This window comes from Mustelus asterias, chromosome 24, assembly GCF_964213995.1.
Source record: "Mustelus asterias chromosome 24, sMusAst1.hap1.1, whole genome shotgun sequence".
NCBI lineage: Eukaryota > Metazoa > Chordata > Chondrichthyes > Carcharhiniformes > Triakidae > Mustelus > Mustelus asterias.
In genome coordinates, this window is record NC_135824.1 from 4,389,170 (window position 1) to 4,412,694 (window position 23,525).

The window sequence follows — 23,525 nt, forward strand, 5'->3', positions numbered from 1 at the left end:
TCTCTGTTAGAGCATGTCAGCATCAGTTGTTGCAGCATTCTATGTAAAAACAAACTACAATTCCCGGCCTGCACTTGCGCAGTGTGACAGTGACGTCGCCTGCGTGTTGACGTCATCCAGTTGCGCGCGGCGTCGCTCCGAGGAGCCTTCAGTGGGGGGGGCGGCGGCTTGCTCGGTGGCGGCGGCAGCGGCAACGGCAGTGCGGGGAGGGGAGCAGACCGGGCCGCGATTATGGTTCGGAGAGAGAGGCGGTGGACAGGCAGTCGGATTTAGCGCGAAGAGACGGTTTGACTTGATGGCTCCGAAACCGGACCCGAGACCCAAGTTTCAGGAAGGTGAGGCCCGCGGGGCGGAGGGACAATGGCGGCGGCCTGCCTGGCCAGCCTCCCAGTGCGCATGCGTGTGCCACTAGCTGACTGGGCAGCCAGGAGCTTTGCAGGCGCCTCAATGGAGATGTGCAGCTGCTTAGACTTGTATGTAAGCACATTGCAGCCTTTCCTTACTATTGCTAATGCTAACATATATAAAAAAATTTGCAGAATACTCCTTCCTCCGACGTGTGTCTGTTTGCCAGCGCCTTTTTTCCTTCCATGCAACAGAGTAAGATCCTTGGTAAAGCTGCTCCCAAGTGTTAAATTCAGGTTTGAGATTTTTCACCCCCAAGATTGCAGATGGGGTGGGGGTTTCGATAACCAAAAACTTTGCATTCTGATAGTCTGTCTGCAGCGGAACATTACAGTGTACATTCCAGCTCTTGTTATGCATTCTTCAAATGGCTTAAATTTGCCATGCTCGTTCCCAGGTGTATATCTTGAACAGGTAACTGAGTCAGCCTGATCAAACATGCTTTCTCTGCTAAAGCCATGCAGAGTTTCAATGTTTTCACTTCTGAATGCTTCACCTCTGGGTTCCTGCTGATAAAGCTGAAATTCTAGGAGTGCTGATAATTAGTGAAAATGTCCTACCTCAATTCCCACAGCATACTTTTGCTGAAAGTGTCAGCAAATGGGACATAGGAAAACTTTAAATTACATGCCAAATGTGAGGTGATAATGTCTTGTTTAGGTTGGGATTATATTGCTGCTTTATACTGGCTGTGTACCTGTATTGGACGAATACTTAACCATTAGGTGGAACAAAGAAAATCTTGGAAGTACACAGCAAGTCCATTAGCAGCTGCAAAGATAGCTTAATATTTCAGGTGTAGACCCTTTGTCAGAACTGTTCTAACAAAGAGTCTACATCTGAAACAGCCTGTACTTTTTTTTTCAGGTGCTGATGGACTTGCTGTCTTTTAATATAACAGAATATGCTGGAGTCACTCAGCATCTGTGGAGAGAGGTAGGGTTGATGTTTCAGGTCAATGATCTTTTGTCAAATCTGAAAAACAATACTTCTGATTTAAATTTTTATGGTTAAATGTGCAATGTTTTGGATTGTAGAGGGTTTCTGTACAATATAGATTGAGTAAGTAGTCTCACAACACCAGGTTAAAGTCCAACAGGTTTATTTGGTAGCATGAGCTTTCGGAGTGCAGTGCTCCGAAAGCTTGTGCTACCAAATAAACCTGTTGGAGCTTAACCTGGTGTTGTGAGACGACTAACTGTGCCTACCCCAGTCCAACGCTGGCAACTCCACAATATAGATTGAGGATGAGGCAGATGCAGAACTGAAGTATTGCAATGCCATCACTGGTAGTGTGGCCTAATTATAGTGTGAAAACATAGGAAATTGCCATTATAAATACATCCATAGAAACCCTACAGTGCAGAAAGAGGCCATTCGGCCAATTGAGTTTGCACCGACAACAATCCCACCCAGGCCCTATCCCCGTATTCCTACATATTTACCCGCTAATCCCTCTAACCCTCATATTTACCTGCTAATCCCTCTAATCTTCGCATCCCGGGACACTAAGGGGCAATTTAGCTTGGCCAATCAACCTAACGCGCACATCTTTTGGACTGTGGGGGGAAACCGGAGCACCTGGAGGAAACCCACGCAGACATGGGGAGAATGTGCAAACTCCGCACAGACTGACCCAAGCCGGGAATCAAACCCAGGTCCCTGGAGCTGTGAAGCAGCAGTGCTAACCACTGTGCTACCGTGCCACCCCATACAATACAAGCATCTACATTCTTAATGGGGGAAATGTTGAAGTATTAAGTTTATGTTGATATAGTGCCTTTCATGATTTCAGCACACAAAGGGCTGTACAGCCAGTTAGACACTTTTTGAAATACAGTCACTGTTATAATTTAGTGAAACATGGCAGACAAAGGAATTGCAGGAACCAAGTTGGGAGAGCAGTTTGAAAAAGTGGTTAAAAAGGATAATAGGACCATTTTATAAATAAAGGCATCGAGTACAAAAGCAAGGAAGTTATGGTGGATCTTGATGGTTTCTGTTGGATTGTTATCCAGCTCTGGGCACCACACTTTAGGAAGAAAGTGAAGGCATTTGAGAGGATGCAGAAATGATTTGAGACTTGCTCTAGGGATGAGGGTTACATGGATAGATTGGGGAAACTGGGGCCGTTCTCCTTAGAGAAGAGGAGATTGAGCGGAGATATGATGGCGATATTCACAACATGAGGAATCTGGACAAAGTAGAAAGTTTATTAGTCACAAGTAAGGTTTACATTAACACTGCAATGAAGTTACTGTGAAACTCCTTTAGTCGCCACACTCCGGCATCTGTTCGGGTAAATTTACCTCGCCAGCACGTCTTCAAGACTGGGAGGAAACCGGAGCATCCAGAAGAAACCCATGCAGACACGGGGAGAACGTGCAGACTCCGCACAGACAGTGATCCAAGCCAGGAATCGAACCCAGGTCCCTGGCGCTGTGAGGCAGCAGTGCTAACCATTGTGCCACTGTGGCGCCTATAAAGATGGGGAGAAGCTGTTCCCATTGGTGGAAGAGTTGGGAATCGGAGGGCCCCAACAATATGCATTGCCTGAGTATGGTGAAGACCGATTCAATTATGGCTCTCAAAGGGAAATTGAATAACATGTGTATGGGAGAACTTTACAGGGCTATGGGGAAAGGGCAGGGGAGTGAGACTGGCTGAGTAATCTTGCCCGGAGCTGACAGACTGCTTTGTCTCCTTTGTTCTAACCATTCTACGATTCTAATTTGTGCACGGCAAGACCCTATGCAACAGCAGTCACATGAATGACTGGCTAATCTGCCCTTAGTGCTAAAGGCAAAATTCTGTGGATGCTGGAATCTGAAACAAAAACACAAAATGCTGGGGAAATTCAGCAGGTCTGACAGCATCTGACGAAGGGTCATCATGACTTAGAACATTGGTTGTATTCTCTCTCCACAGATGCTGTCAGGTCTGAGTTTCTCCAGCATTTACTGTTTTTGTGCTCTTAGTGGTATTGGTTGAGGACACTGGAAGAACACTGAAGCTGAAAGATCATTCACATCCAATCAGCATTAGATGGGGCCTTGGTTTAACATCTCATTCATAAGATGGCACCTCTATTTATTTACGTTTAGTCATAGAGGTTTACAGCATGGAAACAGCAGGCCCTTCAGCCCAACTTGTCCATGCCGCCCCTTTTTAAATCCCTAAGCCAGTCCCAATTGCCCATGTTTGGCCCATATCCCTCTATACCCATTTTACCCATGTAACTGTCGAAATGCTTTTTAAAAGACAAAATTGTACCCGCCTCTTCTACTACCTCTGGCAGCTTGTTCCAGACATTCACCACCCTCTGTGAAAAAATTGCCCCTTTGGACCCTTTTATATCTGTCCCCTCTCACCTTAAACCTATCATTTAGGAGCATTAGCAACTAATGATTGCCTATAGATAGGAAAAGTGTGGTATATAGATGCTGATTTGCATTCAGTTCGAGAAACAATAACCACTGTATTTGTGTGTAAAAGAGAGTTGATTATTCTTGTTGATCTTTAATTCTGAATTGAAATGTTTAATGCTGCGCACAATGAAATTAATTCCACCCCACCCCCGTCCCCTTTTTTGAGCCCCCCTCTGTTTTTCATTGGCTCTCTCCACCAGCCTCCATGTTTTCTGGCTGACTGGCTCTTTACCGTAAAGACATTTGCTGCTTTTAGGTACACGTCAGTAGCAGCTGCATGACTGAGCCTGTGTGCAGGCTTCTCAGTGACCACTGGTTCAACATCCTGAATCTCTGAATCAGTATGTAACTGCTGCTACTTAGGATATGCAGTGTATAATGTCCTGGGCAATATTTATTGCTCAACAAACATCACTTCAGGAAATCAGATAATCTGTTTTCCTTATCCTTGATGTTTGCGGGCCACACATGTTGGATGCTACATCTCCTACTTTACAATGAAGGCAGCACTGCGTAAAATATTCATTTCCTGTAGAGCATTTTGCGATGTCCTGAAGTTATATCAGGTGCTATATAATATTTTCTTCCAATGCAAAACCCCCCCCCTAACCTTTGGAGTGATTAAACCATTCTGCTGGTTCGATGTCCAAATTTTGCCATTTTAAGGAATGTAAATCTGCCCCTTCACCCCCACCACAGTCTGACTTTGTATATAGAGTATATTTGCATTGGAAGCTGTTTGGAGAAGATTCACTCGGCTGATTCTTGGGATGAGAAATTTCCTGCGATGAAAGGGTTGTCTTATGAGGAAAGGTTGAGCAGGTTGGGCTCAAACGCATTGGATTTTAAAAGAATGAGATGTGATCTTATTGATTTGATTTATTATTGTCACATGTATACAAAGTATTGTTTCTTGCGCGCTATATGGACAAAGCATACCGTTCAAAGAGAAGGAAGCAAGAGAGTGCAGAATGTAGCGTTACAGTCATAGGGTGTAGAAAAAGATCAACTTAATGCAAGGCAGACCCACTCAAAAGAGGAAAAAGGAAGCGTATGTCAGGTTGAGAAAACAAGGTTCAGTTGGCTCGACGGAGGGTTACAAGTTAGCAAGAAATGAGCTGAAAAAGGGGCTTGGGAGAGCAAGGAGGGGGCATGAGAAGTCCTTGGCGGGTCGGATCAAGGAAAACCCCAAGGCTTTTTACTCTTATGTGAGGAATAAAAGAATGACCAGGTTGAGGCTGGGGCCGGTCAAGGACGGCAGTGGGAATTTGTGCATGGAGTCAGAAGAGATAGGAGAGGTGATAAATGAATACTTTTCGTCGGTGTTCACCAAGGAGAGGGGCCATATTTTTGAGGAAGAGAAGGTGTCACAGGCTGATAGGCTGGAGGAAGTAGATGTTCGGAGGGAAGATGTACTCGCAATTTTGAATAAACTGAAAGTTGATAAGTCCCCTGGGCCTGATGAAATATATCCTAGGATTCTTTGGGAGGCAAGGGATGAGATAGCAGAGCCTTTGGCATTGATCTTTGCGTCTTCACTGTCCATGGGGGTGGTGCCAGAGGACTGGAGAGTGGCGAATGTGGTTCCTCTGTTTAAGAAAGGGAATAGAAATGACCCTGGTAATTATAGGCCGGTTAGTCTTACTTCGGTGGTCGGTAAGTTGATGGAAAAGGTCCTTAGGGGTAGGATTTACAACCATTTACAAAGATGTAGCTTAATCCGGGATAGTCAGCACGGATTTGTGAAGGGCAAGTCTTGCCTCACAAATTTGATAGAATTTTTTGAGGAGGTAACTAAGTGTGTAGATGAAGGTAGTGCAGTTGATGTCATATACATGGATTTTAGTAAGGCGTTTGATAAAGTCCCCCACGGTCGGCTTATGAAGAAAGTAAGGATGTGTGGGATAGAGGGAAGTTTGGCCGATTGGATAGGTAACTGGCGATCTAACAGAATAAGAAGTTTAACAACACCAGGTTAAAGTCCAACAGGTTTATTTGGTAGCAAAAGCCACACGTGTGGCTTTTGCTACCAAATAAACCTGTTGGACTTTAACCTGGTGTTGTTAAACTTCTTACTGTGTTTACCCCAGTCCAACGCCGGCATCTCCACATCATATCTAACAGAAGACAGAGGGTGGTGGTGGATGGAAAATTTTCGGACTGGAAAACGGTTACCAGCGGAGTACCACAGGGATCAGTGCTTGGTCCTCTGCTATTTGTAATTTTTATAAATGACTTGGAGGAGGGAGCTGAAGGGTGGATCAGTAAATTTGCTGATGACACCAAGATTGGTGGAGTAGTGGATGAGGTGAAGGGCTGTTGTAGGCTGCAAAGAACTATAGATAGGATGCAGAGCTGGGCTGAAAAATGGAGTTTAACCCTGACAAATGCGAGGTGATTCATTTTGGTAGGACAAATTTAAATGTGGATTACAGGGTCAAAGGTAGGGTTCTGAAGAATGTGGAGGAACAGAGAGATCTTGGGGTTCATATCCATAGATCTCTGAAGGTTGCCACTCAAGTGGATAGAGCCGTGAAGAAGGCCTATAGTGTGTTGGCGTTCATTAACAGGGGGTTTGAGTTTAAGAGCCGTGGGGTTATGCTGCAACTGTACAGGACCTTGGTGAGACCACATTTGGAATATTGTGTGCAGTTCTGGTCACCTCACTACAAGAAGGATGTGGAGACACTGGAAAGAATGCAAAGGAGATTTACCAGGATGCTGCCTGGTTTGGAGGGTAGGTCTTATGAGGAAAGGTTGAGGGAACTTGGGATTTTCTCTTTGGAGCGGAGGAGGTTGAGAGGAGACTTGATAGAGGTTTATAAGATGATGAGGGGGATAGATAGAGTGAACGTTCAAAGACTATTTCCTCAGGTGAATGGAGCGGTAACTAGGGGGCATAACTATAGGGTTCAAGGTGGGAGATATAGGAAGGATGTCCGAGGTAGGTTCTTTACGCAGAGAGTGGTTGGGGTGTGGAATGGACTGCCTGCAGGGATAGTGGAGTCAGAAACTTTAGGAACATTTAAGAAGCTATTGGATAGGCACATGGAGTACTTCGGGATGATAGGGAGGAAATAGCTTGATCTTGGTTTCAGACAAAGCTCGGCACAACATCGTGGGCCGAAGGGCCTGGTCTGTGCTGTACTGTTCTATGTTCTATGTTCTAAAAGTCTGATGGCAGCCGGAAAGAAGCTGCTCTTGAGTTGGTTGGTACGTGACCTCTGACTTCTGTACCTTTTTCCTGGTGGAAGAGAGTATGTTCAGGGTGCGTGGGGCCCTTAATTATGCTGGCTGCGTTATTTATCTATTGAAACAGAGAGACCCTGAGGAGGCTTTACAGGGTAGCTGCTGAGAGGATGTTTACCCTTGTGTGGGAGGGGAATCTAAAACTAGGGGGAACAGTTTCAGTATAAATGGTTTCTCATTTGAGACATTAATTTTTTCTTTCAGAAGGTTGCTCAGAAATTTATTCTCCAGAGAGCCGTTGTGGCTGGGTCATTGCAAACAGACTGTGACACACAGATTATTGATCTACTAGGGAGTTGAGGGTTATGGGAAAGACAGCAAAGTGGAGTTAAGGCCACAATCAGATCAGCCAGGATGTTTTGAATGGTGGGGCAAGCTTGATGGGCTGAATGCCTGTTTCTTAAGATAATATCATACGCTACGAACATTCATCTCGAGGACATGTGGCTCCCCAGCCACCCCTCCTCCTGTTTTATGTACTTGCATCCACCCTCTCTCCTGTTTGATACACTCCCAGCTCCTGCAAACTCATCCCATTGGACTTGCAGCATAATAGGGCCAGATAGAAATGCTGAGCAGCACAATTAGTACAGACGGGTATTGAATTGTTAAAATAGCAGGTACTCTCTGGACCACGGAATCCCAGAAAGAGGCCATTCGACCCATCGAGTCTGCACTGACTGTCCAAAAGAAGATCCCAACCAGGTCCTCCCCTCCGTCCTATCCCCACAATCCTGCACATTTAGCATGGCTAATCCACCTAACCTACACATCTTTGGAGTGTGGGAGGAAACTGGAGCACCCAGAGGAAACCCACGCAGACATGGGGAGAACTCCACGTAGACAGTGACCCAAGGCTGGAATCGGACCCAGGTCCCTGGTGCTGTGAGGCAGCAGTGCTAACCACTGTGCCACCGTATTATTAACAGTACTTGCAGGGGGAATGTAATGTGACTGCCCGCCAGCAACCTAGATGTGGGGTGTTTCTGTAAAATGTGCTCAATTCCTGTTGCTTCAAAGTTGTGTTTGCTGAGAAACTAGTTGAGTTTTGTGTTCATTTTAATTGAGCAGTATTAACAAAACACCAGAGATGTTGTTTGCACAATAATTCAAATTAAACAGAGTTAAATAAAATATAATATTTTATACACACTCCCTTGACTTTGGGTGGCACGGTGGTTTGCACTGCTGCCTCACAGTATCAGGGACCCGGGTTCAATTCTTGGCTTGGGTCTGTGTGGAGTTTGCACATTCTCCCCGTGTCTGCATGGGTTTCCTCCGGGTGCTCCGGTTTCCCCCCACACTCCAAAGATGTGCGGGTTAGGTTGATTGGCCATGCTAAATTGCCCCCTTAGTGTCAGGGGGATTAACAGAGTAAATATGTGGGGTTACAGAGATAGGGCCTGGATAGGACTGTGGTCAATGCAGACTCGATGGGCCGAATGGCCGCCTTCTGCACTGTAGGGATTCTATGATCTATTCTGAGTATAAAACTGATTTGCAGAAAAAATGTGGTCAGGGGGTGGATGGTGGTGTTAGTAATTTTGAAGATTTCAGTGTAATTGCACTGAAGATTGAATGTTAACCTTGAAGTAAATCACTTTGTTCCCTTTTTGTTTCCAGGTGAACGTGTCTTGTGTTTCCATGGGCCATTGCTTTATGAGGCAAAGGTAAGTGCTCCTGAAATTCTCAAGAGGTTTCCTGTTTGGCGAAATGCATCTTTATTTGTTTTTTATTACTACATTATGGCTAGTATGTGCGCTTAGTCTTTTCACTTTCAACAAAGCAGCAATATCTCTGCAAACCAATCTGCAATCTATTTTACTGTCTCCTGGCGAACATGCTCTTTATAGAGAAAATGATAACAGAAAATTGCTGAACGTTGATTCTTGGCTTATATCGAGGGGAGAGATGTTTCGATTGTGAAGTCATCGGAACTGAAACTGGTTCGGTGACAATTTGTTTTGTATGTGAGGCAACATATGTCACTTTTTTATCTCTGTACTGTCTATGGAACTGTTTTTCTTGAGAAGCCCAAGTAAGGGTTTCTTAGTTGTTGAGAAGACTCCCAAGATTTTAGTAACAGTTTAAAAAAAGGCAGAGGTAAATTCGAAGCTTGGGTTGGGTGAGGACAGAAGGGCATTAGGATCCACATTTTCACATCCTGGAAAGTAATGGGTTAGGGTTGGAGACTACACATTAGTCTTGACAGATTTGTCACATAGCTTTCCTGGACTACAACCAAATAAGAGAGAAAGATGAGAATGCCATTTGGGGTGTGGTGGGAAGGAGAACTGTAGCTGATCAGACCAGTTTTGTTCTCATATCCTGTGCAGAATTGTAAGTTGCTAAAAGAGCATGTTCAAATGCAGAAGCTGTACTGAAATGTTAGATAGATTTGGGCTTCATAGAATTAACAATTGAATCTGAATTTTTGTATTTGGCACCAAAAAGGAAACTCAGCCCCTTGATAGTTTCATAGAATACCTATAGTGCAGAAGGAGGCCATTAGGCTCATTGAGCCTGCACCGTCAACAATCCCACCTAGGCCTTATCCCCGAAGCCCCACATGTTTACCCCGCTAATCCGTCTAACCTACGTGTCCTGGAACACTAAGGGGCAATTTAGTATGGTAAGAAGTCTCACAACACCAGGTTAAAGTCCAACAGGTTTATTTGGCAGCGCAAGCTTTCGGAGTCTCGGGCTCCTTCAGGTGAGTGAGGAGTTGTGTTCACAAACAGGGCATATACAGACACAAACTCAATTTACAAGATAATGGAATGCAAGTCTTTGCAGGTAATTAAGTCTTTAAGGTACAGACAATGTGAGTGGAGAGAGGGCCAAGCACAGGTTAAAGAGGGTGTATTGTCTCCAGCCAGGACAGCTGGTGAGATTTTGCAAGCCCAGGCAAGTCGTGGGGGTTACAGATAGTGTGACATGAACCCAAGATCCCGGTTGAGGCTGTCCTCATGTGTGCGGAACTTGGCTACCAGTTTCTACTCAGCGATTCTGCGTTGTCATGTGTTGTGAAGGCCGCCTTGGAGAACGCTTACCCGAAGATCGGAGGCTGAATGCCCGTGACTGCTGAAGTGTTCCCCGACTGGAAGGGAACACTCCTGCCTGGTGATTGTCGAGCGATCTCCATCATCCATTGTCGTAGCGTCTGCATGGTCTCCCCAATGAACCATGCCTCGGGACATCCTTTCCTGCAGCATATCAGGTAGACAACGTTGGCCGAGTCGCAAGAGTATGTACCGTGTACCTGGTGGATGGTGTTCTCATGTGAGATGATGGCATCCGTGTCGATGATCCGGCACATCTTGCAGAGGTTGGTGTGGCAGGGTTGTGTGGTGTCGTGGTCACTGTTCTCCTGAAGGCTGGGTGGTTTGCTGCGGACAATGGTCTGTTTGAGGTTGTGCGGTTGTTTGAAGGCAAGAGGTGGGGGTGTGGGGATGGCCTTGGCAAGATGTTCATCTTCATCGATGACATGTTGAAGGCTCCGGAGAAGATGTCATAGTGTCTCCGCTCCGGGGAAGTACTGGGCGACGAAGGGTACTCTGTCCGCCGTGACCCATGTTTGTCTTCTGAGGAGGTCGGTGTGGTTTTTCACTGTGGCACGTCGGAACTGTTGATCGATGAGTCGAGCGCCATATCCTGTTATGAGGGCGTCTTTTAACGTCTGTAGGAGTCTGTTGCGATCCTCCTCATCTGAGCCGATCCTGTGCATACGGAGGGCTAGTCCGTAGAGGACGGCTTCTTTAACATGTTTAGGGTGGAAGCTGGAGAAGTGGAGCATCGTGAGGTTATCCGTGGGCTTGCGGTACAATGAAGTGCTGAGGTGACCGTCCTTGATGGAGATGCGTGTGTCCAAGAATGCAACCGATTCCGGAGAGTAGTCCATGGTGAGTCTGGTGGGATGGAACTTGTTGATGTCATATAGTTGTTTCAATGATTGTTCACCATGAGTCCAAAGGAAGAAAATGTCATCGATGTATCTCGTGTATAGCATCAGTTGACGGTCCTGTGCAGTGAACAGGTCTTGTTCGAACCTGTGCATAAAGATGTTGGCATGTTGAGTGCGAATTTGGTCCCCATGGCTGTTCCGTGTGTCTGGATGAAGAACTGGTTGTTGAAGGTGAAGACGTTGTGGTCCAGGCTGAAGCGGATGAGTTGTAGAATTGCATCTGGAGATTGGCAGTTGTCGGCGTTGAGTACTGAGGCAGTTGCAGCAATGCCGTCGTCGTGGGAGATGCTGGTGTAGAGTGCCGAGACATCCATTGTGACGAGGAGTGCTCCTGGTTCAACTGCTCCATGTGTGCTGAGTTTCTGTAGGAAGCCCGTAGTGTCGCGACAGAAGCTGGGGGTTCTTTGTACAATGGGTTTCAGAATGCCCTCGACGTAGCCGGAGAGGTTCTCTCACAGGGTCCCATTGCCTGATACGATGGGACAGCTGGATGTGTTGACCTTTTGTATCTTCGGGAGGCAGTAGAGATCTCCGCGGGGAGTACGTGGGATGAGAGCACGGAGGGTGCTCTGAAGATCTGGATCAACGGTCTTGATCAGTCTGTTGAGTTGACGGTGAGTTCTTTGATTGGATCTGCGGGTAACTGTAGTGTTCTTCGTTCAGTTGTCGGTACACTTCTTTGCAGTAATCCCTTCTGTTCAATATGACAGTTGTCTGCTGGTTTGATTTGTCCTTTGTCTGCTGGTTTGATGACCATGTTGCGGTTGGTCTTGAGAGCGCGGATGGCATTGCATTGTGCTTGGGTGATCAATTTAGTATGGCCAGTGCACCTAATCTGCACACCTTTGGACTGTGGGAGGAAACTGGAGCACCCGGAGGAAACCCACGCAGACACGGAGAACGTGCAAACTCCACACAGACAGTGACCCACGCTGGGAATTAAACCCAGGTCCCTGGAACTAACCACTGTGCCATCCAATAGCCTTCAGCTGTTAAGGGAGTTCTGTTTGGTGAAGAGGTGATTTAAGAAGCCAAGAATCACAGTAGGTGAAGGAAATCTTCAGCAAAGGTGAGAGATGGCAGTTACTGATTTGCAGGAGATGTAAAAATACAATGATTTGAAGAGGGCAAAAATTGACGATGTGGAGAATACAATTTGCTTCAGTTACATAGGAAGGAGGCTAGAGGTGAATGCTAAAGACATGCACTTCAAAATGTACTGATGTACGTCGGAATTATCACATTGGCGGACTCTAACCGTGTTTTCAATAAGTTGAGAAGGGAAGTGATATAAAGGAACAGAGTATGAGGGCAAATCAACCCTGATGAACTTCTAGAATAATAAAAACACCATCAGATATTGCAAAGATGGTGATTTGAAAGGATATACGATATCTATGAACATTAGCTGCAAAAGCCTGAAATATATCTAGAAATGTATAGCAAGCTCGTCAGCATCTGGAAATAAATAGAAATTTTAAGAATCATGAAAGCTCTGAAGCAGTAAATAAGGGGAAGGAATTGAGTTTTTATGACCTGCAGTGAGTGCACAGCCTGAAAGGGCGGTAGATGCAGATTCAATAATAACTTTCAAAGAGGAATTGGATAAATATTTGAAAAAGAAAGCAATTACAGGGTGATGGGTAAAGAGAAGGGGGAGTGGGCTTAATTGGATAGCTGTTTCAAAGAGCTGACCAGCATAGTGGGCTGCCTCCACGTGCATCATAGCAGCATCAGAATGGCAGAATATAGAAACAAAATGGCAAAGAATTGCTGCCAGATTGTCATGGAAATATAACTGATTCATCAATGTCACTCGCGAAAGGAACATGGATGGCACAATGGTTAGCACTGCTGCATCCCAGCACCAGGGACCCGGGTTCAATTCGGGCCTCTGGGTCACTGTCTGTGTGGAGTTTGCACATTCTCCCCGTGACTGCGCGGGTTTCCTCTGGGTGCTCCGGTTTCTTCCCACAGTCCAAAGATGTGCGTGTTGGGTTGATTGGCCATGCTAAAATTGACCCTAGTGTCGGGGGATTATTGTGGTCAGTGCAGACTCAATGGGTCGAATGGCCTTCTTCTGTACGCTAGGGATTCTATGATACTCCTACCCTGTTTGCACACGTATCCAGTCTCCACTCTATAGAGTTAACTTTTAAACACCAGAATAACTATCTGTTTGACTAATCTCTAATTTTACTCTTTGTTTGGTTCCATAACTCTAAATACATTTGCTTGACAATTGGTCTCTGGTTTTCTCTTCTGAAGGGCCCTAGCAAGCCTTTTAGCTTAGAAATGTAGTGTTGCTAGCATCATCTGCTTCCCAAGAACAAATAAGAAAGAACATAAATGAGCCTGTTCACAGGAGTGATGCAAAAAGAGGGAATTGTCCTCATTTTGTTTTTTTTATTTGTTCATGGGGTGAGGGCGTCGCTGGCTGGGCTAACATTTATTGAGGGCAGTTAATAGTCAATCACAGCTGCTGTGGGTCTGGAGTCGCATGTAGGCCAGACCGAGGTAAGCACGGCAGATTTCCTTCCCTAAAGGACAATAGTGAACCAGATGGGTTTTTACGAGAATCGACAGTGGTTTCATGGTCGTCATTAGACTTTTCATTCCAGGGCTTTCACCATCTGCTGGGATTCAAACCCGGTTCCACAAAGCATTACACTGGGCCTCTGGATTACTAGTCCAGTGACAATACCATTATGTCACTGCCTCCCTCATGGTCACTATTGGGGTTTTGCTTCCTTTCCTTTTCTAATCTATCAGAGTCTGTGCCCCAAGTGCTGAGAAATGTAATATATATGCTTCATTTTGGGTTTTAATCACTAAGGTTCCTGGTTTCTCTTCATTTCCAGTTATCAAATGCCAATGCACATCTGCAGGACTGGATATGGTTTTGCCACTGTTTGAACAGTTTGCTAAAACACTTAGTTTAAGGCCCTGTGTAACTGCCAGGTTGTTTATCATTACTCTTCATAATTTTAAGCTCCTGTTGCTTAAATTTTGCCTCTATCATTTCTGTCCTGAACGGTGTTGTATTTTCCTGTCCACCTTAAACCATTTGTATTTTCAAGGAGGGAAGGTTCTCTCATCTTGCGCGCTGCCAACAAAAGTTAGCTTGCAAACTGGAAACGTAGGATTTGGCTGTCTGGATGGTGAGGGCTTGATTGGTCAAGCTTGGATGTGCATTTGAGGAGGGGGGGGGTGGGTGGCAGTAAGGTCAGTGGTATCTCATGTGGTAGGACACCCAAATGGCCGTGTAATTTTCTGTTTTCATAGTGTGGCTGCTTTTCATCTAAGGTGCTGACATTCTCAAACTTTTTTTCCACAAACACAGGGAATATTCCTTGTAAGCAAGGATCAGGAATGACCTTCCTGTCATGGAGCCATGAGGACAGTTGTGATACCTTTACTGTCTTACCAACTGAGATCAGATAATTTTGCATAGACTAGGATTCTTTTTGAATTCTTGTGAATCTGAGGTGCTTTGTTCCAAGCATTTCCCACTGATGTAACTGTTTGTAACATTGCCTGGGCACTTCACATTGAGTTTGGTTCAGTGTTATACTTTCTCCAATTGTTCTTGTTTATAGAGTCGATGCTGTGCATTTAATCAACTCCATGGAGTTTAAGTTTAAGTTGCACAAAAATCAATGTCATATAAAAAGAAGAGGTTTTAGTTACTGCTGAGAATGTGATCTGGATTAAATTGACATTCTCTTTCAAGTTAAGCTTTAATTTCCAATGGAATTGCCAAGTTATGAATCAAGGTAAATACAGTACGTTTTAAAGCAATGATTGGCCTCCTTTTGGAAATGAGTGTAATGGGAGTAGGACTTCTCATCAGTCTGAAACTCCTTTTTGAAAAAATCGATTCCTCCATGGATGTCCCAGCCTGTTCACTTTCCAGCAGGAGCCCATCAATAGGCAGTTAAACTCAGTGATGAGTTGGAAGTCACTGCTCTTGATATCAAGGCAGCATTTGACCCTGTGTGGTATCAAGGAGCCTTTGCAAAACTGGAGTCAATGGAGGGGGGGGAGCTCTTCACTAGCTGGAGTCATGTCAAGGACAAAGGAAGGTTGTTGTAGTTGTTGGTCAATCACCTCAGCCCCAGGACTTCACTGCAGGAGTTCCTCAGGGTAGTGTCCTAACCCCAACTATCTTCAACTGCTTCATCAATGATCTCTTGATCATCGAGGTCAGGAGTGGGGATTGTTGTTGATGATTGCACAGTGTTCATCATTGGTGACTCATACTGAAGCAGTTTGTGCCCATATGCAGCAAGACCTGGGCAACATTCAGGCTTGGGCTGAAGTGGCAAGCAACATTTGTGCTATGTAAGTACCAGGCAAAGAATGACACAGAATCCAATTGACATTCAGTGGCATTAGCATCACTGAATCCCACACTATCAACATCCTGGGGGTTACCATTGATCAGAAACTGAACGGCACCAACCACGTAAATACTTTGGCTGCAAAAGCAGATCCGAGGCTGAGAATTCTGTGGAGAGTTACTCGCCTCCTAGTTCCCCAAAGCCTGTCCACCATCTACACGGTGCAAGTCGGGTGCGATGCGATACTCTGCACTTGCCTGGACGAGTGCAGCTGCAACAGCACTCAAACTCCAGGATAAAACAGTCTGCTTGATTGGCATCTCATCCATTAACATTCACTCCCACCACCAGTGACACAGTGTTAGCAGTGTGCACCACCTACAAGATGCACTGCAGCAACTCACCAAGGCTCCTTCCACAGCACTTTTCAACTCCATGACCTCTACCACCCAGCAGAACAAGGGCAGCAGATACATGGGAACACCACCATCGGGGGTAGCTGAAAATGTGGAGTTAAAGTTGCAATTAGATCAGCCATGATCTTGAACGGAGAGCAGTCTCAAGGGGCCAAGTGGTCTATACCTGCTTGTAAATTGTATGGACTGCAGCAGTTCAAGAAGGTGGCTCACCATCACCTTCTCAAGGACAATTAGGGATGGGCAATAAATGAGGCCTAGCCAGTGATACTTGCATGTATGAAAAATTTAAAAATGAGCACGTTCTCCAAAGCATCATCTTTTTCCGTAAGAGGTAAAATGTAAGAGGCCATTCTGTCTATTGAGTCTGCTCCTCCTTTCAATGAGATCATGACTGATCTGATATGATGATCCTCAACTCCATTTTCCTGTCTTATCCCCATTACCCTTGATTCCCTTACTGGTTAATAAATCTGTCAGTTTCAGCCTTGAACATAATGACCCAGCCTCTACAGCTGTCTGTGGTAAAGAATTCCACCGATTCACTACCCTCTGAGAAAATAAATTCCTCTTAAATGGACAACCTCTTATTCTGAGGTTATGCCCTCTGAACCTAGTCCCTTCCACACGGGGAAACAACCTCTCAGCATCTACCCAGTCAAACACCGTGAGAATTCTATGTCTCAAAGTCGCCTCTCATTCTTCTAAACTCCAATGAGTACAGGCTCAGCCTCTCATAAGAAAATCTCATCAGGGATCAACCTAGTGAACCTTCTCTGGACTGCCTCCAATGCCAGTATATCTTTCCATAGATAAGGAGACCAAAACTCTTCACATTATTCTCGGTGTGGTCTAACTAGTGCTTTGTGTAGTTTGTTTTTAAATCAAGGCTTCCCTATTTTTATACTCCATTCCCTTGAAATAAAGGCCAACATTCCATTTACCTTTCCTATGACTTGTTGAACTTGCGTGCTGGCTTTTTGTGATTTATGCATGAGGACCCCCTAATCCCTCTGTGCTGCAGCTTTCTGCAGTCTTTCTCCATTTAAATATTCAGCTCCTTTATTCTTCCTACCAGAGAGAGAGACTTCACATTTTCCTACGTTACATTCCATCACCCAATTTTTGTCCACTCAACCTGTCTATATCCCTCTGTGTCATCCTCACCACTTGCCTTCCCACCTATTTTTGTGTCATCCACAAACTTGGCAAAAGTAATTCACTTTCCTTGTCCAAGTCATTTAAATGATTGTGGCCTCCTGTGGTACTCCACTAGTTACAGGTTGCCATCCCTGTATACCCCTTACCCCAGCTCTCTATCAGTTGGCCAATCCTCTATCCGTGCTAATGTGCTACTCCCGACACCAGGAGTTCCTATCTAAAATCTATATAAAAGTAGCCTTTTGTGCAATACCTTATCGAATGCTTTTGGGGAATCCAAGTCTATTACATCTCCTTTAAATTCCCTGTGAGGGTGGCAAAGGCTAACTATTAGCTCCTTTCCTGCTGTCCCTCCCAAGAGTCCAGCCAGCAAGAACAGGTACTGAATTATTTTGGAGGGTCAGCCTGGTTTGTATAACTTTGTGGAAAAACTTGAATCAAAATTAGGAACTGATTTTTCTGTCATAGAATCATAGAAGCCCTATAGTGCAGAAAGAGGCCATTTGGCCCATCGAGTCTGCACCGACCACAATCCCACCCAGGCCCTACCCCCTTATCCCTACATATTTACCCACTAATCCCTCTAACCTACACATCTCAGGACACTAAGGGGCAATTTTAGCATGGCCAATCAACCTAACCCGCACATCTTTGGACTGTGGGAGGAAACCGGAGCACCCGGAGGAAACCCACGCAGACACGAGGAGAATGTGCAAACTCCACACAGACAGTGACCCAAGCCAGGAATCGAGCCCAGGTCCCTGGAGCTGTGAAGCAGCAGTGCTCGCCACTGTGCTACCGTGCCACCCCACGTTCGTTGATTTTCAGTGGACTTGGCAAGTTCAATCATTTCATTACGTGGGAGTGCAGAATCTTTGATATTTTTGGGGTATTGGATTTTGCATTCAGTTTTTAGTACGATTAGCCAATTGCAATGGCATTCTGGAATCTTCTCCAGCAGTTTAAACAATGCTTCTATTTGATTTGGTCTGTTTTTTCTATGAAACCTAAAACAGTGGCCTCAGCTGAGATTCATTTGTTTCAGAGCTGACATGTTCTCTTTAATGTAATATACGAATATTGCTTGAGGTTTAGGGGTACAGCACTGTAAGTGGAGTTTACTGCTTGCCCTCAGAAATTCATTCTATTTTATTCATCCTGAGTTGGCATTTCACTGGAAATGATAAACTAATGTTGAAGTATAAAACCTTTGGCCAGCAGGTATTGAGGTTAAATCTCACTGGGGATTATTTCTAGATGGATGGAGATCACAGTGTGTCCTGGGGTGGTGAGGGAATGCTTGTTCTGTTTTTGCAACAGTGGAAAGAGAGATCAGGGGCACAGTGTACATTGGCGACCCTTCCCCTTTACTCGGCCCTTTCTCTTAAAGTTCAAAGTTTACTAGTGTCACAAGTAGGCTTACATTAACACCAATGAAGTTACTGTGAGAATCCCCTAGTCGCCACACTGCGGCACCTGTTGGGTACACAGGGAGAATTTAGCATGGCCAGTGCACCTAACCAGCACGTCTTTGGACAGTGGGAGGAAACCGGAGCATCCGGGCGAAACCCATGCAGACATGGGAGAACGTGCAGACTCCGCACAGGCAGTGATTCAAGCCGGGAATCAAACCCAGGTCCCTGGTGCTGTGAGGCAGCAGTGCTAGCCACTGTGCCACCATGCCGCTTCTTGGAATGGTTGCCATTTTTTCTTTCCCATGCAAACTATGCTTTGCAAATAGCCTTACAATATTAGTTGTAATATAGAACATAGAAAAGCTACAGCCCACAAGTTGCGCCGAACATGTCCCTACCTACTAGGCTTACCTATAACCCTCTATCTTACTAACTTCCATGAACTTATCCAAAAGCCTCTTAAAAGACCCTATCGAATCCGCCTCCACCACCACTACTGGCAGCCGATTCCACGCACCCACCACCCTCAGTGAAAAACTTACCCCTAACCATCTCCTCAGTACCTACTCCCCAGCACCCTAAACCTGTGACCTCTTGTGGCAACCATTTCAGCCCTGGGTAAAAGCCTCTGAGAATCCACTCTATCAATACCCCTCAACATCTTGTACACCTCTATCAGGTCACCTCTCATCCTTTGCCTCTCCAAGGAGAAAAGACCTAGCTCTCTCAACCTATCCTCATAAGGCATGCCACCTAATCCAGGCAACATCCTTGTAAATCTCCTCTGCACCCTTTCTATGGCTTCCACATCCTTTCTGTAATGAGGCGACCAGAACTGGGCACAGTACTCCAGGTGGGGTCTGACCAAGGTCCTATACAGCTGCAGCATTATCTCCTGATTTCTAAACTCAATTCCTCTATTGATGAAGGCCAGTATTCCATACGCCTTCTTAACCACAGCCTCCACCTGCGACGCTGCTTTGAGCGTCCTATGAACCCGGACCCCAAGATCCTTCTGATCTTCCACACTGCCAAGCGTCTTGCCCCTAATAATATATTCTTTCATCCTATTCGACCTGCCAAAATGAACCACCTCACACTTATCTGGGTTGAAGTCCGTCTGCCACTTCTCCGTCCAGTCTTGCATCTTATCTATGTCTTGTTGCAACTGCTGACATCCCTCTACACTATCCACAACCCCACCAATCTTTGTGTCATCAGCAAACTTGCCAACCCATCCTTCCACTCCCTCATCCAGGTCATTTATAAAAATCACAAAGAGTTGTAATATGGATTATTACAATCCATGTAATAATGGGTGAACGTACCTTTGGCTTCTAAATCATTTAAATTATATCAAAACTTTATTGAGCTATTTGTGTGCTATACCACAAGATCCCTCAAACGTAGCTGTGTTTTAATTAGTGCTGAAGTTAATCTAGTTTATTTTTCTTTTGTATTATAGTGTGTAAAGGTTGCTATAAAGGACAAGCAAGTGAAGTACTTCATACATTATAGTGGCTGGAATAAAAAGTAAGTATAAAATACAGAAGATGGAGGTAACACCAAGATTGTGAATATGCTTGAATGGAAAAGGTATTTGTAATGTGGAATTATTAGAGCACCTTCGAAAAGAGTAAAAAGTAATCTTACCAAACGTGATCCAGGGAATGAAAACATTGGTGACAGTATTTAAATTGCAATTTGATGCCACGAGAGGGAAGAACTTCAATGGGTTGAATAGCCATTTGTTATCCAGATTTAACTAAAAATTAGTATTCAATTTTGTTCGTCCTGTTAATACTACATTGTGCAAGCACTGACCTTCTCTGTAACCTTGAAGTATAAAAGCTGCAGCCACAATTGTCGCCTTCCCATAATTAAGGATGATATCTGCTTAGGGTTGTAGATTTCTGCTGTGGGTCTTTGTGACTGAGTAGGCCAATTATCAACCTGCAGACCTTTGGCCATATGGGGGCCAGAGTGCAGGATTTGCTTCCTCTTCTTTCCTACTCTGCTTCAATCATTAAGTTGGGACGAGAAGCATGATGTAGCTTAATGGACAATGTGCCATTCAGACTGGTAGTAAGCTTCTCTCAGCCAATAAGGTCAATGTCACTGTGCTTCAAGGAAAGCTTCGGAGTGTCATTGAAGTGTTTTCTTTGTCCTCAGTGGAGTATTGGCCTTTTGAGTCGCAAAGGTAATCCATACCCTGAGGCGAGCCCATCAAAGTTGATTGTGCAGGAATTTGCCTGAATGTGGTGGACCTGCCTTCCAGAAGGCCACAGTATTAAACTTGAAACTCTCCTCTGACTTTCACAAAAAAAAGGGTCTGGTCGCATTGTGAATGTTGGCCTTTAAATCCTCTGATGGCACATTTATTTTGTAGTGGTTTGTAACCTGGGAAGGAATGCTCTGAATTCACCACATCGGTGCACTGGCGGTGAATTCTGACTCCCCAGACTCTGTCTACCACCTACAAGCCACAAGTCAGGAATGTGATAGAATGCTCTCCACTTAACTGGATGAGTGCAGCTTCAACAACACAAGCCCGACACCATCCAGGACAAAGCAGGCCGCTAGATTGTCACCCCTGCTTCAAACATTCACTCCCTGCGCCACTACACACAGAGGCAGCAGTGTATACCACCTACAAGATGCACTACAGCATCTCACCAAGGCTCCTGAGACAGCATCTTCCAAACCCACGGTCACTATCAAAGGCAGCAGACACATGGGAACACCACCACCTGCAACTTCCCCTCTGAGTCACACACCATCCTGACTGGAAATATGTCGCCGTTCCTTCACTGTCGCTGGATCAAGATCCTGGAACTCCCACTCTAACAGCACTGTGAGTGTACCTACACCACCCTGACCGCAGCGGTTCAAGAAGGCAACTCATCACCACTTTCTCAAGGGCAATTAGGGATGGGCAGTAAATGTTGGCCTAGCCAGCAAAGCCCACATCCCATGAATGAATAAAGAAAAATAAATCGGCATGCATGATTTCATTATCTTGTCTCAGTTATGATAGGGTTTCTCGTTGCCTAACCTGTTGTGAGGAGTTCTATATGTAGTCCCCACCGATGGAAATGTCTGTGTTTGACAGGCAGCACTTGCTCAAAAAGAATACTCGATCTATTGTATTGTCCGTTTTAAAGTTGGAGGTCAGAGCATCTTATTGGCTCTGTTATTTTAGGCAGAAACAGTAGTGCTTGCTCACTAGTCCTCGCCTTGTTTAAAAAGTGCACTGATTAGAAAAGTCAGGATCTTTGCTCAATAAGACAAGCTGTCTAATATCAAAGTGGCCAGCACCAAAACATTTATGCTAGCAGCTATTTCTAAACTTCATAGATCTCTACAGTGACCAATAATTTAGTAAATGTTGGTGAAAATTTCACTGCAGAATTCCTGTTCTACCTTGCCATTGATACTGAACAGATTAGAACATAAACACAGACCAGAAGAAAGCTCAAATATTCGAAGGTTGAAAAGTCCTTCAACAGGAGAGAAATGGAACAGTTGGGTAAATTAAACTGAATGACTTCAGAAGATTTGCCTTAGTTGCTGCTGGTTGTTAATCGGCACCTCCGCAAGCCAGACTCTGGTTTTAAAAATAGTTATGGTGTTGCCATGTTTTATCAGCTGTCACAAATTGTGTACAAATCGCAGACCCACTAAGTGGTAATATGAGAGTGGTTCTTTAATGGCAGTTATCAGCCAGCAATAAATATCCTTGTCAAGTCCTGTTACTGTAACATTTGTCTCTGTGCTACTGAATTTCTAGAGGACGTATTCCCAGCACATCAGGCAGCACAGTAGATGAATGTGGTTTGCATCTGCTGTAACTAAAGATCCAGGTGTTGAACAAGAACATTACCGTATCTGTATGTTGATCTGATTTTGCCACCAGAACTCTAGAATTTGCAAACTAAATTATTTTCTTATCAACAGTGGGTTGTGTCAATTTTTTTCAGTAATTGTTTCTCCTCCAGTGGTTTGTGATGTTCGTTAAGTCATAGGACTGGCCTTAAGTGCTCTATAAAGTGAAGGTAGAGTGAAGGGTGAGTGGACTCTGATAGCTCTTCTGTGGCCAGTGTGGCTGGTTTGGGCTCTGTTGACCTTTGTCGTCTTGATGAAAGAATGGCACGAGGAGACTTGAAGGAGATCTTTGCTGATTTGAAGGTGTTGGGAGTGATGGCAGCATTTGGAGAATTCTCAAATTGGGTTGAGGGTGTGGAAAAATAGGAGTGATCAGTGTTCTGTATCAACATTCCCTCTAAACTGTATGGCTGCATAGCAACCCAGAGATTCCTACGTAGTCTGAACACAAGTCAGCGTATTTTGGTTACCATGTGAAAGATCTAAAGAGCCTGCATACTAAAATGAATAGGTCCAAATCAAAAATAAAATGTTTGGAGGGAATGTTGTTCCTCATTCTTGATAACTGTCCAGGGACCCTTTTGAGGTATACAACTAGACTTGGACCGAGGACAGGTTTGATCTCTGCACTGATGCATCTGTTGATGTGCACACTCAGCTTGTGTGCAAAGGTTCCTTGGGCGATATAAGCACTTGAGGGGTGCGACAACTGGAACTGCACCCGTGCAGAATACCTCCAGAAGAGTGAATAGACTTTGTTGAGCTGGCGGGGACAGAAAGAGACCTCCAGAAAGAAAACTAAAACATTAAATTGCTTGTATTTCAGCTTATGATTTGTACACGTTGGAAAATTGTAGCTTGCTCAAAGCATTCAAGTGGATTGACAGTTAAATCAGCAAAGATTATAGCATGTAAATTTGTAAAAGGAAAAATCGTGACTACTGAAACTCATGACTTTATTTTTCATTCTTGAGAGTTTTATATTGCAAGTAAGATGCTTCACTGATTTTTAAAAATCTATTTAAAAGAGAGCAATGAACAACCTGCAAAAAAAAAAAATACTGTTTACAACATTTACTGAATTAGGCAGCATTGCAAAAGTGATTTCTCTCAATTTACACACACCCACCCCCGAACAAATATCAGATGTTGCCCTCACTTATCCCAAAATTGATGAATTGTCACAGTGCCACATCTCTGCTTGCTTCAACAACAAAATGTGAATGCCGTTGTCCGATAGAGTTGGGTCCTGAAGATGT

The 23,525-nt window shown here is 44.7% G+C and overlaps 1 protein-coding gene across 5 annotated transcripts in view; it reads left to right on the forward strand.

Annotated features, from left to right (window-relative positions):
* The first annotated feature begins 124 nt into the window (after positions 1–124).
* morf4l1 (mortality factor 4 like 1) overlaps positions 125–23,525 on the forward strand; it is a 102,646-nt gene continuing 79,245 nt past the window's right edge. For 4 of the 5 annotated variants that reach the window (XM_078241211.1, XM_078241210.1, XM_078241209.1 and 1 more), the window contains exons 1-3: positions 125–335; positions 8,706–8,752; positions 19,847–19,914. In XM_078241211.1, the coding sequence (XP_078097337.1) occupies positions 296–335; positions 8,706–8,752; positions 19,847–19,914 (155 nt within the window). In that variant the 5' untranslated portion in view covers positions 125–295. Of the gene's footprint in view, positions 1,342–8,705; positions 8,753–19,846; positions 19,915–23,525 lie in introns of all 5 variants that reach the window. The other variant, XM_078241213.1, reaches the window with a different exon arrangement.